At 31.5% G+C, this 18,123-nt stretch overlaps 2 protein-coding genes across 3 annotated transcripts in view; one reads left to right on the forward strand and one right to left on the reverse strand.

The window, feature by feature from the left end:
• The first annotated feature begins 53 nt into the window (after positions 1–53).
• LOC105154108 (Protein amnionless) lies at positions 54–7,061 on the forward strand. The gene is made up of 6 exons (XM_011069405.2): positions 54–571; positions 1,859–2,160; positions 2,247–2,394; positions 2,676–2,910; positions 3,630–3,783; positions 6,630–7,061. Exons 1-6 carry the CDS (start codon positions 287–289, stop codon positions 6,961–6,963), a joined length of 1,458 nt encoding a protein of 485 aa, XP_011067707.1. The 5' UTR covers positions 54–286; the 3' UTR covers positions 6,964–7,061.
• Positions 7,062–7,889: 828 nt separating this feature from the next.
• CrebA (Cyclic-AMP response element binding protein A) overlaps positions 7,890–18,123 on the reverse strand; it is a 39,835-nt gene continuing 29,601 nt past the window's right edge. For both annotated transcript variants that reach the window (XM_011069408.2, XM_011069407.2), the window contains 5 exons: positions 15,585–15,900; positions 15,105–15,439; positions 12,393–12,659; positions 11,582–11,725; positions 7,890–11,471 (listed from right to left, as the gene is read on the reverse strand). In XM_011069408.2, coding sequence (XP_011067710.1) covers positions 11,289–11,471; positions 11,582–11,725; positions 12,393–12,659; positions 15,105–15,439; positions 15,585–15,900 — 1,245 coding nt within the window. In that variant the 3' untranslated portion in view covers positions 7,890–11,288. The remainder of the gene's footprint in view (positions 11,472–11,581; positions 11,726–12,392; positions 12,660–15,104; positions 15,440–15,584; positions 15,901–18,123) is intronic.

Consider the following 18,123-nt stretch of genomic DNA (forward strand, 5'->3'; position numbering starts at 1 on the left):
TTTAATCGTGACAATTACCACAAGTCCACGCCAGACTATCATGAATCAGACACGCCCCCAATTGACTTCGATCATAGCGGAGTAGCTTTCAGTTATTGAAATTTCCAACCGTGTTCAACTTCTTCTCACGTTATTTTCGGAATTTATTGCAAATCATTGATATTTGATAGAATATTTAAATTTGTTGTACTATTTGACATCTCTCTATCTTCGTGTGAGTGATTAATTGTAGCACATCCGTCGTATCTCCTTTCAATCGACTGATTATTTAAAACGTTTATGTAACATGCTTGTCCCTTCCGCGCTTCATCACAAAATCGTATTGTGCGTTATCTTGATATCGAGATGTTCGGCCTTGTTTATCGGTCAAAAATACTGGCTTCCGGATTTAGAGTGGCGAACCGCGAGCAATTGGGCGAACAATCGAATCCCAGAGATCGACAGTCATGTGATCTTTCCTCACCAGACTCGACACGCGGTTGGCATCTCCGGAATGGACAATCTTAGGCTATCTGGAATTGATTTGCCGTGGCAGGGATTATTGGTATTGCCTAGAGATGGTAAATTGCAGGTAAGGTCAAATTATAGACTCTTTCTTGAAAATATACAGATAGTTAATAAAATAATCAGTTGTATAGGTATCGGGATACAGTCTTACAATTAGTACAAAAAATAAAATATCTTTACAAATTAACGTAAATAATAAGTAATATTCTACGTTTAATGAAAAATAAATTAAAAACAGTTTATTAAAAAATAATATTTATTTTCATAATAATTTGAACATTTGATTACTAGTTTTCTTTTAAATTTTATAATCGCTTTTTCCTAGAAGATGCAATAAATTGAAATTGTTTTATATTTGTGGCCAAGGTTGTACATATTTGTCCTTTTTTCTTTTGAGTTTAACGTATTCGCGCGGATGGAAGAAAGTATTACTAATTTACAAAGTATGATAACTGTTTACACTTACGATAATACTAAAGTTTCAATGTTGATATGTCGTTAGCTGTTTAACTAATTATTTAAAAAATTTAACTTATCAGAATATTTATTAGCAACAAACATCATAAAATACTGAAATTCTGCAAACTCAAACTGTATTACCTTTATTAATTATTTAAAATTTTATAATTTTTTTGTATTTTTTATGTATATATTTTAATAATACTAAAATTTTAATGTACACTGTTAGAAATGGTGGAAATTAACTACGAGCTTCTTTTACATATAAGTGAAACTCGTGATTATGAACGAAATTAAAAGTAATAAATGATTTAACTGAAAATTAAGTTACAAGTTACTAGTTATTTAAATAAAATGAACGTGTACATTAAATTTATGAAATTTAACGTACTTTTAATAAAATTTTATGAAAAGTACATTAAATTTCATGTACATGTACAAATATACTTTTTAGTTATAAATACATTAAATTAAATTTTAATGTAATGTCATGAAATTAAATTCAAATTGTATAATTTAAAAGTTAATAAAATTTAAGAACATTTCTAACAGTATAATACTGTAATACAATATTAAACTCTTAAATAATCATTAATTGAACCAGATAAATATATGCTACATCACAGATGAAATTTTTTTCTCTGCTTCATGAATGAATGAATTACATTTATATTTACATACAATTTTTTTGCTGGTAAATTGGCCTGTTTATTTTTAACTTTTTGTATTGCAAGAATCGAGCCTTCATTTTGTGTGTGTGTGTGTGTGTGTGTGTCTAGAATATATTTATAATTTAATAATGAACTTGAATTAATATTTTATTAATTTATTTTTAATATTTTATAAATAATAGATTTAATTTAATAATGAAAACTCTGTACGTGTGTGTAAGCTAAGCAATTCGCGGACGGACGCAAAAGTTAGTAGATGGTCAAAGGAGGGTAGCATCTTTTGGGCTGATCCCGCAAATTGGAACGGTAGTTCAATAGCGGCGCCGCATCTCGAGCGCGTTCCTTGCAGTTATGACAACATTGTCTTGCCAAGTGAGAATCGTACTTTGAGTATCCTTCTACCTGTAAGAGAGGTAGGAGTGAAATCAATTCGGCTATCAAACGAGAGGCAGCCGTTTACCAAATGGGAGTGGCAAAACTTCCAAGATCGTAGAGAATTTTCCAGAGACAGGTTCACCGTAAAGTAAGCCTGAACATAACGTTTGCTGCGCTCTTGCAAATAGAATTCCATATGGCAAATCATATTTTACGAAAAAAGTATGTTTTTAGGTACAGTGACCTGGTATGGCGACCTATAAGTACGCTCGATTGTAAGAAAGTTTTTTGCCAGGGAAACACTCAGGATGATTATCTTGAAGAGATCTGTGCCATTCAGAGGTCAAGGTGTGGATTTATGGGCTGCGAATATCCTCTTACGGTGAGACTCTTTAACACTAGAAATATCAATGTTTTTTATACTGCAAATAAATTATTGTATACATGAAAATAATTAATATGAAATAATATAATATGAAAACTATATATATATACATGAAAATCAAGAAACGAAAAATACAATACTTATTAGTAAACAGACTTTATTGTGATTTTTTTGTTAAAGAGGTAATAGTCGCTCGACATTTCTGATGTTAAAATTTTAATTGATTTATTACATATTTCCATTATTACTTGAGTAATATAATTTCTTTTGCGTTTTAGGTAGAAGGTCACTGTTGCCCGTACTGTGGCGGACGCGTATCCATATCGCAGCAGATTTCCTTAACCACAATACAAACTGTGGCGGACGAAGCTTTAGAAGGATATACGGAGAAGGTTGCTTGGCACACCAGATGCACTTGGAATGGAGGCGTAGAAATTCTCATAAAAGAAAAAGGGGATTATTCCGGAATTACGATAGAGGAAGCCGTGGAGAATCTGCGGGAAATGCTGCAAAGTCAGTACATAGTTATTCAGTTTTAAATGTCTAATAAATTTTTGAACAATATTATAAACCGAAAAATTGATTCGTGTGTGCCATAAGCAAAAGTTAAACGATTACAATTTTTCAATAATTTGAAAAATAATTTTATTGCGTAAATAATATCGTATAGTTACAAACGTACAAACAAAGCGGAGATATGAAAAAACGATAAAATCTTTTATTTATCTCGTTTTCATTGTTCATAATACTAATATCGATTATATAATCGTTAACGCCTACAATTGTCGATCTGGTTTTTAATCCAGTTTTATTATTAGAATGTATATTGAACATTGTCAAGCAATATCCTGCTTTTATTCATTCGTTTATCAAAAATAATTTATTTATTATAAAAAATTTAGTTACATATATAAATACACATAATCACATATATATACAGTTTTTAAATTATTTTCATATAAATTTAAATATTGTTTTGATTTTTTAAACGCAGTTAGAAATTATTTAAAAAATGTACGTACATTACGAATAAATATTTTCTAAAAATTTTATCTAACGTTATTTAATTATTTTAATTTTAATCAAAGAATTCTTAGCAAATAGAGAGATAGAAAAACGTAATTAATTGCTAAGGAAATAAGTTCTTTATTTTTTCTTGAATGGAACAATAAAATTAATTGAGAAGATCTTTTATAGGAACGCTATTTTTTTATCTACTTCTTTATTATTAGACACAGGAATCAATGTGACAAATGCGGAGACGGCGGGTGCAGCAATGAAAGATACTCGATTGGCCGTTACGCTTGGACCGCTTTTCGGGATTCCTCTCGTCGTAATCACTCTTCTTCTGTTGGCCTTTCTGTATTTTGGTTATTCTTTAGAGCAGTAAGTAGATATCGTTCATCTTTGCGCTGTTTTGCCATGAATCGCTACGGGAAGTATTGATCCAACAGAATTGCAAGCTTGCATTAGAACTAAATTTAATCTAACTGATATTCTCTCTGAAATTTCTTTTGAGACCCTCTGGAATACTTTTAGAATAAAAATGGAACAAAATAGGAATTCATTTCGTAAGTCTTTTCGGACTTTGCAATTTAGGATAAAGCTATGAAAAACATTTGTTACAAAAAATTTTTCACAATATATATATATAATAATTGAAAAAAAATTTCTCATCTACTGGATCTGCGAATATTAGTTGAGGTTAATACAGTTACGCATCAATTATTATGACACGCTCGACTACAAATGTTCATAGAGCCTATTAATGTTCAGTGCGAGTATTAATTGTATTCGAGATTTGCATACCCGGTCGAATGAAATAACAGCTGCACTGTGCTCAGCATTCTCAACCTGCTCGTAACGCAAGCGATTTGTATTAAATTTCAACAAAATTAGAGATCTTTTGCTATGCATAAAACCGTGAAGAAGGTTTTTAGAAGAATAAAGTATTTCGCGTATATCGGACAAAAGTACTGTAGGAGAGATTTGTGAGTCAACTCATTTATATTACTGGCTGCATCAATATTATTATTAAAATCAGATATTGAAAAAGGAAATTTTCTTGGATCTCACAATGACTTATTACGTTCGTGCGCATCAGTGTACCTTCGACATTCGTGCAAATATTACTCAGCGCATGGTTACCGAAGTAATAATAACTATGGAAACGTGATAAGAAAAATGAATAAAAAATAATGTTCAATATTATAGTGTCAAGTGCGTAACTATGTGTATATGCGATCGACAATGACACGTGATTATGCGAAAAATTCCTGATGAGTTCGATCGAAAATCTGCAGTCGCAACGTGCTGATCCGACGAGTCTTTCGTCGACAGTTTTTTTGCAAATCCATATAGAGAGCGGAAAAAGTAATTACACGGATTACCAGCCTACATATATACAGATATATGCAGATACACGTGCTCATTCTATTTTTATTTATCCGATGACGTTAGAGAGTATGATTATATTGGTATTAATTTCTTTCGAGAATACTTGAGCGTTACGTACATTGTTAGAAATGTAACTACGAGCTTCCTTTACATGTTCGTTATGAACAAAATTAAAAGTAATGAATGATTTAACTGAAAATTAAGTTACAGTAGTTACTTAAATGTAAAGAACATATGTTAAATTTATGAGATTTAATATACTTTTCATAAGAAATTTTGTAAAAAGTTTAAAAGACATTAAAATCCATAAATTTTTATGAAAATACATTAAATTTCATGTACATGTACACAAATGTACTTTTCAGTTACAAATACACTAAATTTAATGTAATGTCATGAAATTAAGTTCAAATTGTGTAACTTAAAAGTATATTAAATTTCATGAAATTTTTAATAGTGTATGCAAAAAGTACATAAAAAAATCACAAAGAATACGCAAAAAAAATCTTCTTGATATTTTTGCATTTAAACAATTCATCAGTAGTTTACTTATGGAAGGAAGTACATGATTAGATAACAATGAATCGAAATTACTTCTTTATGATTTTATGTATATCGTTTATGCAAATTTGAGCCGAACTAAAGATCATGTCGCACATAATAACAAATTTTTTAACAAATTTATTTTCTATGTAAATCTCAAAAAGCGAAAGTAACCATTATATTTTATAGGATAACTGTACATTATACTTGACGGATCTTAAAAGTTGGCTTGCGTAATGCAAGCATGACACAAGAAGAAGTGAAACAGGGAGACGATGGGTGATAAAGATAGAAAAATTGCTTCCAACTCCATCAGTGACAAATTTGTAGCTGACAAAATTCTGACGCAGCTTATATTAAATCTACGGAGAAATAGAAAATGTCAAACTCTTCAAGATTCTCATTTTCCAAGCATTTATTCTATACGATGAAAGAACGAGAGAGGAAAAGAGAGAGGGAGAGAAAGAGAGTTTATTACAGTTTTAGAAAATAAGCTTTTAAGAACAACACAAAAAAATAAATGACGAAAAACATATAACGAAGAAAAACAAATATATATGAATTAGAAAGAAGTGGAACAGCAGACAAAATTAATAATATAAAGAAACAAAAGATAAGATGTAAAGGAAAGAAAAAATATAGAGATAAAATTAAAATTTGTGGTAAGGAAAAAAGAAAGGAAAAGAAAGAAAGAGGAGGATGTGAATTACGAATTTGACAGTGGAAGTGAAAGGGATGCTGTTGAAACGATAGATAATGGGTGTAAAATCGAGTTAATTCGCAAAGTAGGACAGAATAACGATAGTTTAGCAATTCCAGTGCACTTACCACCGTTCTTTCATTTTACGTTTTTCGGCGCTAATTTCTTCATCGTCATTTCGCGACTTGCTAGGAACCGTCTCGCTCCTTGTTTAGCATTTAATTAGCTCGACGGGCCTACTGGTTGATTTATTATTGCTCTCAGCAGGCCTCAAATGAAATAGAATTGGCTGCTGTATAATTTTCTCGGTTCACCAAATACGTCCTGTTTAATGCCGAAATTTTTCTTCCACTTCATTTGCGCTATAACGATACGGTTTTTATATCTAACAATAAGACGTCTTCTGAAAATATGACATTGCATGAATAACTTAATCTCGTTTACTTCATTTTTAGTTTTCTTTCTGTTCTGCTTTAAAATATTTTTTATTTCATATATTAACGATTATTACTGATTTCAGAAGAAGTATTTTAATGCGCGTCGTGCTTTAGATATTTATCAATTTTGCTTAAACAAAATCTAATTTTTGCAGAGTTCTCTCTGGATGTATGGAAGCTGTCTCATCCGTTCGAGATGGAATTCGGGCGGACAAGCAGAAATACGGTTTCGCCCGTTTTGAGAATATTCCTGAGGGCAACATTCAGATTGGCAATGTTCCTGGAACGAGCGGCCGAGAAGCTGACGATAATGTCGAAGGGATAAAGCAAATTGCGGTTGGCAGATTTGAAAATCCCTTATACAGATCCAAGAGAGACAAGGCGAAAGAACGTAAAATTCTCGACATAGATGCGCCTCTCAGTCTCACTGCTCTAAAAAGAAAGATAGAAGATCAATTAGAAAATGAGGAGATGGATACTGAGGAATAAGAGTAACAGAAATAAAAATCTACGTTTTCATTTATGTTCACTTATGTTCACTTATGTTTTCATTCATATGTTATATTGCGATTAAATTTTCTGATTAGAGAATGAAAGAATTATTATTTCATTATTTTAGCAGTTACTTTTTATAATAACAATTTGATAATGATGTTGCAATTTTTTATTGACTTTAATGATAACTAACTAAACGCTGAGATTGTGCTAAGGGAAAGCCACTTTAAAAGGTAACTTCCATCATTGCGTTTATTTACTGAAAAAAGTAATTTATAGCAAATAACGAATAATGTTTCCTCATTACAAGTAGCTAAGAAGTAACGAGTTATAAATACTAAATTAATTTTTTTAGTAACGAGTGACTTTTCCAACTCGTTACAAATAACAATCGAGTGATTTTCTAACTGCTTACATTACGGTCTTACAGTCTCTAACGGTGATTTGCTAATTCGCATACTTGCTTATGTTTTATTACTTAGTTTTTTGTACGCCATGGCCTAAGACTTATTATGTAACGCATAAGAAAATTAATCAGAATCCTTCTACTTTTATACTCTGATTGATTGAGTCTCTTACAGATATCTTATACGTTATGTATACATTCATGCAGATATGAAAATTTGTTTGGATATATTTTTAAATATGAAATGTAACATTTCGTAAAACGACAAATCTTTTGCCTTTAAATTCAAAGGAAAAATAAATAAAAATAGTCATTTTTATAAAAAAAAAATAATTTCGACTGTGCATAGCATATAGGCTGTGTCAAAGACTCGCTACAAATGCTTTGAAGTGTTTGATGGACCAATTAGAAGAAAGTATTTTGCAAACTGATCAATTAAAAAACGCTTCAAAGCGTTTGTAACATCACGTTGACCATACCCATAATAGTGCGAATTTGTAAATTAAATAAAACGTTTGATGCTGATTTACAAAGATTTATTTTTTATTGTCGGACAACATCCACATTCGAAGATGCAGCACCGCATTTTATAATATAGACACTTCCACGTAAATTCGATATGCGTCTAATATGTATTTATATTCATGTTATCTTTGTTAAAATATGTGTGTGTGTGTGTGTGTGTGTGTGTGTGTGTGTGTGTGTGTGTGTGTGTGTGTGTGTGTGGAGACTCTCTCTCTCTCTCTCTCTCTCTCTCTCTCTCTCTCTCTCTCTCTTTCTTTCGCTGGATAAATATATACGTGAAGCACATGCTACAAAGATGCATGAACGCTCGCATCGCATATGAGAAACAAATAATACATCATGATAACAAGAACAGTAATATAATTATTAATTTGTATATTTTAACAGAAAACCATGCGACTTCCTTCGTTGTCAAACGTTTCTGTAATTTGTCGTAAAATATAATCATTTATAATATATAATAAATGTATATATGTACTATAATTATCTATAAAACTTTCTCATAGAATATATTAAACTCTTTTGTTTTCACAAAAATCATTACTCTGCTGCTTTGTACAGACATGTAATTATTTCTTTATCACGCGTGAATGTGATAATTAAAAATCATGTGTGTGAGTTTTATGTGTACGTAAATAAAAGAATAAAAATTCTTAGCCAATCAGTGCTTGTAGAATCCACGAAATATATCGGAAGTTCTTTCACACTCTTATGTACGTCAATCGATTACTCTCATTTGTTACATTTATTGACTTTTTCATTGATGTTTTTCTAATATATCTTCAACAGGTCTTTTCATCAATTTTTACAAAAACTCTAAAAATAATTCATTTGAAAATAATTATTTTGAAATTCAATTTTTTTTTAAATTACGCGCTTTCATATATACAGCATGACTTAGAAGAGAAAAAGAGAAATTAGCAATAAAAGCTTTCTTTGATGAATTAAAAATTGATTTTAATTTACCGAAGCTCTGGTTATATAATAATTTATTTTTGTTAATTAAATATAATATGTATAAATCTCAAGAATAAATATGAAAATTTCGTATAGCCATGCTATATATTATTTACAATATATTGCAGTATTAGATTTACAGGATAAAAAAATTATTAATCGGCCGATCAAAATGCATATTTCGTATTTAAATAATATTGATGATAGCTAGTTCTATAAATATTTATGCGAGGGATGTGTGACCATTTAATACAAGTACTACCTCCTGGACACGCGATACGACATTAAACACTATTATTTATTTGGCAATTACGTGAAGCGAAAAGGAAGGGAGAAGGAGAAGAAAAAAGTCTTCTCATCTTGCATGCATTGGTCCCTTTCCACGAGTTTTATGTGGTAAGCAATCGAGAAGTTTGTCGTCATTATTGTGCGATAACGACATTTCTCATGCTATCATGATTTCCTACTCTAATCGTGAAACAAAATTGCGAAGAAGACAATTAAAAGTCATTTTGGTTGGCATGTGATGCCAATGACATTTAATAGCAATTAGCTTGAAGTTTTGCTTACAGCACAAATAATACAGCGTCATATTTGAGAAGATCAAGAAACCAACAATATTCTATAGAGTAAAGTTTAAATAATTTTGAATATGATAAAATTCTGAATGAAATAAGATTTGATTCAATTTCAAGATTTAAGTTTGGTAACTCTGATCTCATTGTGTAGAGGATTCTAAAGGGTACCACCAAACAGGAAAAACAAAATCTTGAAAGTTGGATTTAAATCTTACTTTTCGTTTCAGAATTGTATCATGTTTGAAATTGTACCACTTTGCTCTACAATTTTTTAGAATGCGATCATATATATATATATATATATATATATATATATATTTATCTATATAACGATATAAGTCAAGAAGAATGAAGCTAGAGCTCGCCGTTCGAATAAAATTTATTTTCATTGGCTTGCAAATGCAATGGCGAATTATAGATGATTCTTCGTGAACAAATCAAATGTTCTACATTCGTAAACTTATATTCTACAAATGTTTCTACTTCGCGTTTCAAATTAAAACGAAATGAATTAATGCGTCGGTAATCTTAGAGCCTTACTCCAACACCTGTTTTAGCGTTAGTGCCCTAAAAAATAGTATACCGTCGATTCGACGCAATTGTTTCCAATTCGATCTATATGATAATCTTATTGTACATACAATAATTGAATATCATCTTGTAAAATGCAAACATAATAACTTCGATTGCATCGAACTACATAATAATAATAATAATAATAATAATAATCGTACTTTCTCTTTTTTTACCTATAAAATATGTCATATATTATATATATATATGTATTTTTTTTATATATGGGCGAATCAAATGACAAAACTAGTCAAAGATTATAGTACCGATATATAATACGCTATTATAGACACCAAATGTACTTTTTTCGGATTCTAAACGGATCCATTTAAAGACGTTGTCACCGTTTTCGAAGCACAAATATAGGGAATAATTAAATTAATTTTACACCTGGACGTCTATTCAAAAATTATCGTTGCATCGAGTTTAGCAATAGCCGGCAACTATTTTCCACAACACGCAACAGGCATTGCGGATGGAACATTCGAATCCTATATTTCTGAAATATTTCTATTTTATTAAAATTAAAAAGTTCAAGTCAAATATTTTTTTTATAATTGCAAGAAATTAACCTTCTATACGTTTTCCGGTATGCAAAGCTGGAAGAAATATAGAAATAAATCCGTGAAGGCACTCCTGGTAAAAATATGTTGCAAAAATATTTAGAGAAGAATATAACAACTTACTATTATGTTGGCGTAAAATCTTGTTATTAAAGAAATTGAAGCAGTTTGCAGCATTTAAGATTCATAAATTTTCAATCGCTGCAAGATACTTCGTTGCATTTTATATGTGAGGAAGACATTCTAGGAATGTAAAGAAATTGCACTAATCCCTAAAAATATATCTCTTTTTAACTCTGATCTGTGACTTAGCAAGAAAAATACACCATTTTCATTATCTCATAACAATTGTAAGGATTAAAATTTTTGTATGAAAGAGCAATTTGACAATTATAGATAAATCTATATTAGTACATAGTATCTGTAAAAGATCTGAAAATCTAAAATATTTTTCAAAACTTTATAATCTCCGTAATAATATGAAATTGTTTCATGCGTTATCGCAAATCGTTGCAATATTCAGATCAAATATTCATTTTTAGGGAGAACAATTATACTTAAATAATTAATAATTATACTAATAGCTTACATTTATTTGATGTCATTAAAATTTTATTTTTAAGAAGACTTAACGTCAATTAACGTTAAGTCTTCTTAAAAATAAAATTTTAATGACATCAAATAAATTTAAGCTATTCTAGATAGAAATGAATAAATCTATTGTTGTAGCTGCAGCAAGGCCTGAAGACGTTGTAACTCCTTCACTAGCTCACGATTCGTATCTTCTAGAGAATTTAGTCTGTCCCTGTAAGAAGAATTCTCATTCGTCAATATGGTAACCCGCCTCTCTAAACCGTCCATATATTCTTTCTTCTTTCTTCGCGATTCCTGCGCTGATATCTGTAAAAAATACACGCACGAAAATCAGTATTTTCATCACATTTATAACTTCGTATTAGCTTGGATAATGTTTGAGAAAATTGGAGTATTCGAGATCCTATTATACGTGCCTTATTTTTAATTTTTCTTCGTATTTTCTTTAAAGATTTCTCCTCTTGCTTCGTTAGTGGAAGCTTCGTGGGCACGGGATATCCTTCGGCTATCAAAGTTCTCTTCTCTTCTTCCGTCAATGTTAACAATCCCGTAGATCCTTTCTGTAATGTCAATCGTATGTAAGTGCATCACACTATACATTGGATCAATAAATATAACAGCAGTAATGGATCACCATGCAGAGACAAGAATAAACGGAGACAATAATAAAACGTGAAACATGTGAAACTCATCCATAAAAGAAATTTTGAGTTTGTTAATGCAAATCATTTTGTTGACTAACGGTACGCGATTTTGTATATATATATAGTTTATGTATTAATAATGTAAATATGGAATATAGTAGAGTACGTGAAATACGATGCATCAGAACTAGAATATTAAACAAAAATATTTAAAAATATGTATATGTATCCTGTAAGTTATTTAACAAAATTATTTAATAGTAAAATTAACATAAGTATATATAAAAAATATAAGAAGAAGATAAGAACTGCATTTAATTATTATAAATGATTTTTTTTAACGTAAATTACTTATAGTTTTCGCGTAAAACATTTCCATATTGATAGCAGAAGAATAATGAAATTTCTTCATGAAATTCCTTTCTTCTACATAACTGAATATCAAGAGCAAATTTTCTTCAAGATTCTCGTTTTCCCTTCTTAATGCTATGTTATTTATTTATAATCTAACATGGGTCACGCCTCAACCCGCTTAACAATAACTCATCAGAAATCACGTTAACTCTTCACGAGTGTGTCTTACCGGTTGACAGGAAATCAAAGGCGTATGAATGGGTTGTCTGGTAGTATGAGTGCTGTTGGTGACGTAAAGCCTCGGTGCCAGTAAACCCCTGAGATTCTGTGTACAAGTCTGAGAATCTCGGCGTTCCGGCGAACAGGAAGCCGAAGCAGTACCTTCGCTGTCAGAGCTTGCGCTACTGGGTGGCGTCGGCGGCAATCCCTGTCTCGACGCATGTAAGGTCGCTTCCTTCCCTTTACAGACCACATCGTATTCCTCAATTTCCATATTCTGGAAATTGGAAGCAAGTGACAACGACGATAACGACAACATGTTAATGGAATCGATATATTAAAATAATAAGCGTGTGAATATCATCAATTTTGCTCGCATTTGCTTATAAGTAAAATATTTAAATTCAAATTACAATTTTTACTCCTTTCTACAAGTATTATTATATTTTTGAGCATACAATTACAAAATCTATTAGGTGTACAAATAAGTTTCCGCTGTTTTTAATCAAAAATTAAGCATTTATTGTGAAAGAACGATACATAATGTTTTATTGAAAGTATTGTCTATCGCTAGTCACTACTTTTTCCCATCTTTCTTGTAGCATACGGATATCGCGTTGGAAGAACGCTTCATCTTTTGAGGCTATCCAATTATCGATCCAATTTTTGATATCTTCATATGATGTGAAGTGCTGCTCAGACAGGCCATGCGCCATCGATCGAAATAGATGGTAATCGGAAGGGGCAATGTCTGGTGAATACGGCGGTGGGGTAGAACTTCCCAATTGAGTGTTTCCATGTAGGTTTGACCGGCGCCGCAACATGTGGTCGAGCATTATCATGCAGGAGAATAATTTTGTCATGCCTGGAGTAGTAGTGGGCGCGTGTTTCCTTGAGTGCTCGGCTCAATCTTATCAATTGTGTTCGGTAGAAAGCCCCAGTAACGGTTTTGTTCGGTTTGAGCAACTCATAATACACGACAAGCTGATCCCACTAAATACACAACATGAGTTTTTTTCCATGAATATTCGGCTTGGCTGTCGATGTTGAAGCATGGCCAGGTGATCCCCATGATTTCCTCTTCTTTTATCGTAGTGAATCCATTTTTCATCACCAGTGACTATACGATGTAAAAAACCCTTTCATTTATACCTGACAAGCAGCATTTCACATATGGAAAATCGGCGTTCAACGTTTCTCGGCTTCAGTTCATATAGACCCCAATTCCCTTGCTTTTGAATCATTCCCAATGATTTCAAACGATGTGAAATTGCTTGTTGAGTCGCTCCTAATGTAAGTGCAAATTCTTTTTGCGTTTGGCACGAATCTTCATTCAATAATGCTTCCAATTCCGCGTCTTCGTACACTTTCGGCCTTCCGCTGCGTTCTTTGTCTTCGACGTCAAATTCACCGTTCTTAAATTTTTGAAATTTTTGAAACCATTCACAACTTCTCTCATTTAAGGCAGCCTCACCATATGCTTCTACAAGCAATCGATGAGCCTCAGCTGCAGATTTCTTCAAATTAAAGAAGTAAATCAAAAGTTCCCGCAAATGATGCTTATTCGGCTCAAAACTTGGCATTTTCGCACAAAAAAAAAATATATGATGCTGATACAAAATCGCTAGTATTTCAAGATTATGTTGTTGACAGATGTCCAATCTTACGATATAATGTTTTACATCAGACAATTTTAACCATAGCTTGCTAGTGGCGCTATTTTTTGTCAAACGGCGGAAACTTATTTGTACACCTAATATGTTATATTAACGCATTTCACGTATCCTAAATAGTCCACCCGAATGTTAGAAGGTAACACAGACATTATATAAAAATTAACATGTAAATGTAACACTTTGATATATTTAATAAATTATGAAAGCATATATCTTCAGTAAAATTAACATTTATGATGTTAAATTAACTCGCACACATATACTTTCATTTTTATTTTAGAATTCAACTTAAACTAACTTAAAACTATATATTATTTTCATACCTATCATTTATTCACTTATTCATAAAATGCGTTATTTTAGTTAAAAAATATTAAATACCAATTAAACATTCAAATAATATAATCATATTAAGATAATTGAATCTTATATATGGCCTAGTAACCTTATTTGCTGTTTTTGTAATTATACAGTGAATTCAATAGATAGCATTAGCTTGGTCAAGTTCCATCAATGTAAAATAAGATAATTATCTTGATTTGATTTACCATTTATCTTTTTCTAGTTCTTAGAATTAAAAAAAAAATATATATATATATACATATATAATCCAATATAATCCTAAATGCTACTTTTTCTTAAAATCCCAATATGATTTAAATGGTATTTTTTCTTAAAATCTTCATTGTATCCCTGTAAATATTTGAAAATGTCTCAAATCTTTTTTTAAAGTTCAGAAATATTTCCTTTTTTTGAATCTGACTATGTTTTCAATTTTGGACTTAGCAAAAAATTATAAAAAATAGTAAAGCTTAAGTCATATAAATAAAGTAGGTAGGTCATATACGTTCCGATTACCTAATGTTGAATGAACACTGTTAAAAATTCAACACAAAAATTTTTTCAAAATGAAAAATATTTTTTACTGTTAGGATAAATAATAATATAAAATGTAGATAATTTATTGATGGATAAACCTATACTAACAAAGTATGTTATCGTCGAAAATGATTTACATGGTATAATATTGATTTAAGTTGAGATACCTGATAGTACTCCTCGTCATCCTCTTCGCTGTCACTCGTGTGTGAGAGATGGGTTTTGGCGAAATGAAGGCTTTGCGGCGATACCATTGTTATCGTGCTTTTATCGTCCATCATATCGCAATTCGGTTGACAAGGTGCGCAGGGACTTGCCGGGGCGCTGATAGGTTCGCCTTTGATTTCAGGACATTCATTATCTTCAGGTACTAGGTTGTTTCTCTTGAGAATTATATTCGAGGTAGATGGCGACGTCAATGGCGACGTTGACGACGACGACGATTCGACGCGGTTCGAAGTGTTGCTTATCGAAATAGTCGGAAAACATTCTTCTTCCATATCTGAAACAACATTCTTAGTGATAATTTTTCACATCCCCTTTCTTATCTTTTAGCTAACAATTTTAAAGAAAAAAATAATGAAGAATTTGAGAACGTCGCACGATAAATTTATCTGTTTTTTTAAAAATCTGTATTATTTTCTTACCATCGATTCTGTCACGGATATCGAGAGATTTATGATCCAGATTGGCGAAATCGATGGAGGAATTGGTAGTCACTGCAGTAGAACCGACCGCGCCGGAACCTGAATTGGGCGTATGTGGATTAGCTCCTGGCGTTGCTGGACTCGGAGGGGGACTGGAAGTTAAAAGGCTATAACTATGTTCGGATTTTATCGGCCGTGGTCCACCAAGAGCTGCGTCCGTCATTAGACGGTCTCTCAGAATTACGTTGTGTCTGAAGTTCAAGATATTGTTCCATTCCTCCTCTTTGGTGTTCAGTAAGATATCTGGATTGAGTATCTGTAATATGAACAAGAATTTAAACGTTAAAATATCTTTTTAATTGGAAAAAAAATCTTAGAGGATAGAATCTAATTAACTAACACAAATAAGAGAAGCGCTAATTACAGTCAACGTTAGATATTGGATAATAATATTTCCATATATATATATATTTTTTTTTAAATATATTTATCTCACAATCAGATCGACATATGACTGCATACCAATTATTTTCAAACTTGCAATACAATCAATCTAAAATCATAATAATCTCATAAATTAAAGTTGATCGTCAACTTTTGATGCTACTAACATTTTAAATCTGTAAAGAATTTATTGCAAATTTTAAAATAATTTTAAAATAATTAAATATATCTTTTTAAATTCTATAATGGAAAAAATGTAACATTTCATATGTACGGCGATAGAAAAATAAAAAAATGATTATTAACTTCTAAATGACATGTGCAGACAAACAAATTAATTATTTATTATTAACCTATTAGATTTTTCCTTGGGAATTTATTTATCAAAAAATCTAATAAACAATAATTAATTAGTTTATTTGCAAGCTAATTGCCATTATTATAAAATCTCTTCCATTAAAAAAAGAAGCAGTTTTTAATAACATAATAGTGACAACTACATACGTGATAATTACACCAGTTTTATATGTAAATTAATGTATATAGTTAAATAAATTGTGTTTTTGCAATTAAATCCAAATTACAAGGATTACGAAAACTTATTAGTTCTCCCCTATTCAGTTTTAGTTGCAATATATGACTATTAAAAAGTTTATTCAACTATATAATATATTAATTTTACAACTTTATTTTAAAACTTGTATAATTGTTACCAACAATGCCAGCATCGTTGATGCTTATCACTAGATCTTCTCTGAATAAAAAAACTATTGTAAATATTAAGAAAGAATTTATTTGATACAAGTATTTTATTTTATTTTTTTATTGTATCTTTGTATTGTCATCGAGATTCACTTGATTCTTTGACGTTTATTTCTGCTAAACCAAGTAGATTAACTTTAATCTTGATTTAACTCACTCGTTATCTTTCTCTATTTCTTCAAACTAAAAAAAAAAGATGTAAAGGTATAAAGATCAAATCAAGATTAAAATTAATTTACACAAGTAGAAATGGAGGTAAAGATTTGTTACCGATTGGACAATTGACGAGTCGAGCAAGTGAAGAAAAACGATCCGAGCAAAAATAGATCCTATGTGAAATTTCATCGCAAAAGTAACGTGACGTGAGTCAATGGACAAGGGAGGGGCGTTCGCGGTTGTCAATGGTTGCCGCCCGTCTTGAGGCGAGGTGTCAAGGACCCCGCGTGCTTCTAAAATTATACGCGAGTGTTCCACGAGCACACTCTAAGCGAAGGAGAAGGGCGCTCAAGTTGAGCGGTCAAGTTGAAGGTCGGCCATTACCCGCGCGAGTCCATGATGTAGCTGGTAGCAACGACTTCGTCTCCTTCTGCGATCTTCGGGGACCCCTAACCGGGTGCGATCCAGCAATGCGGAACCTGGTCCCAAGGTCAAGACAAATCTTTTCGTGTTGCGCTAACGACGCTGTTGCTACCAGCTATTCAGCTTCTCGCTTTGCTGCTCTCTCGCACAGTTGATATATATGGTTTTCCTTTAGTCGTGGACTTCCCCGTTATGCACGGTTTGCTCTGTAAATCCGGCTGTGAAATAATATTTAAACAATGATTTAAACGACGCGACGCTTGTCTGATCGCTTGTCGTATAACGTTTAACGGTTGAACGATAATGAATAATTTATCGATGTCAGAAGCGGGATACGTTTGAAGTAATTTGTAATGTTGCATTTTACGCGCGGTGCTATTTATTTTTGGAAATTAATTTAAAAGCAATAATTTTTGATTGAATTTTATAAAATTACGTTTTTATTTCTATATTTCTCACTCCATTCATTCTTCCAGTTGCCTTTGTCTCCATTTTTCTACTCTTTTCTTCGTTATATACACTGTGGTCCCCCTAATTTAGATGGGAATGTAGCAATTTCCCGCAAGTAGGTAATTAGTTACAATGGAACCATTAGTAACCAACAACCCGGAACTCAAACCTCAGTCATCTTCGTTTTCCTCTATCATTTCTCTTGTTTCCATTGCATAAAACTTTTCTCGCAAAGGTTTATCATTACCGGTCAACATCTCCAGTATTATACTTGTATAATAATTCTTCGCCTACCAGTAACAAT

Source organism: Acromyrmex echinatior, chromosome 6, assembly GCF_024713525.1.
Source record: "Acromyrmex echinatior isolate Ae372 chromosome 6, ASM2471352v2, whole genome shotgun sequence".
Taxonomy (NCBI): Eukaryota; Metazoa; Arthropoda; class Insecta; order Hymenoptera; family Formicidae; genus Acromyrmex; species Acromyrmex echinatior.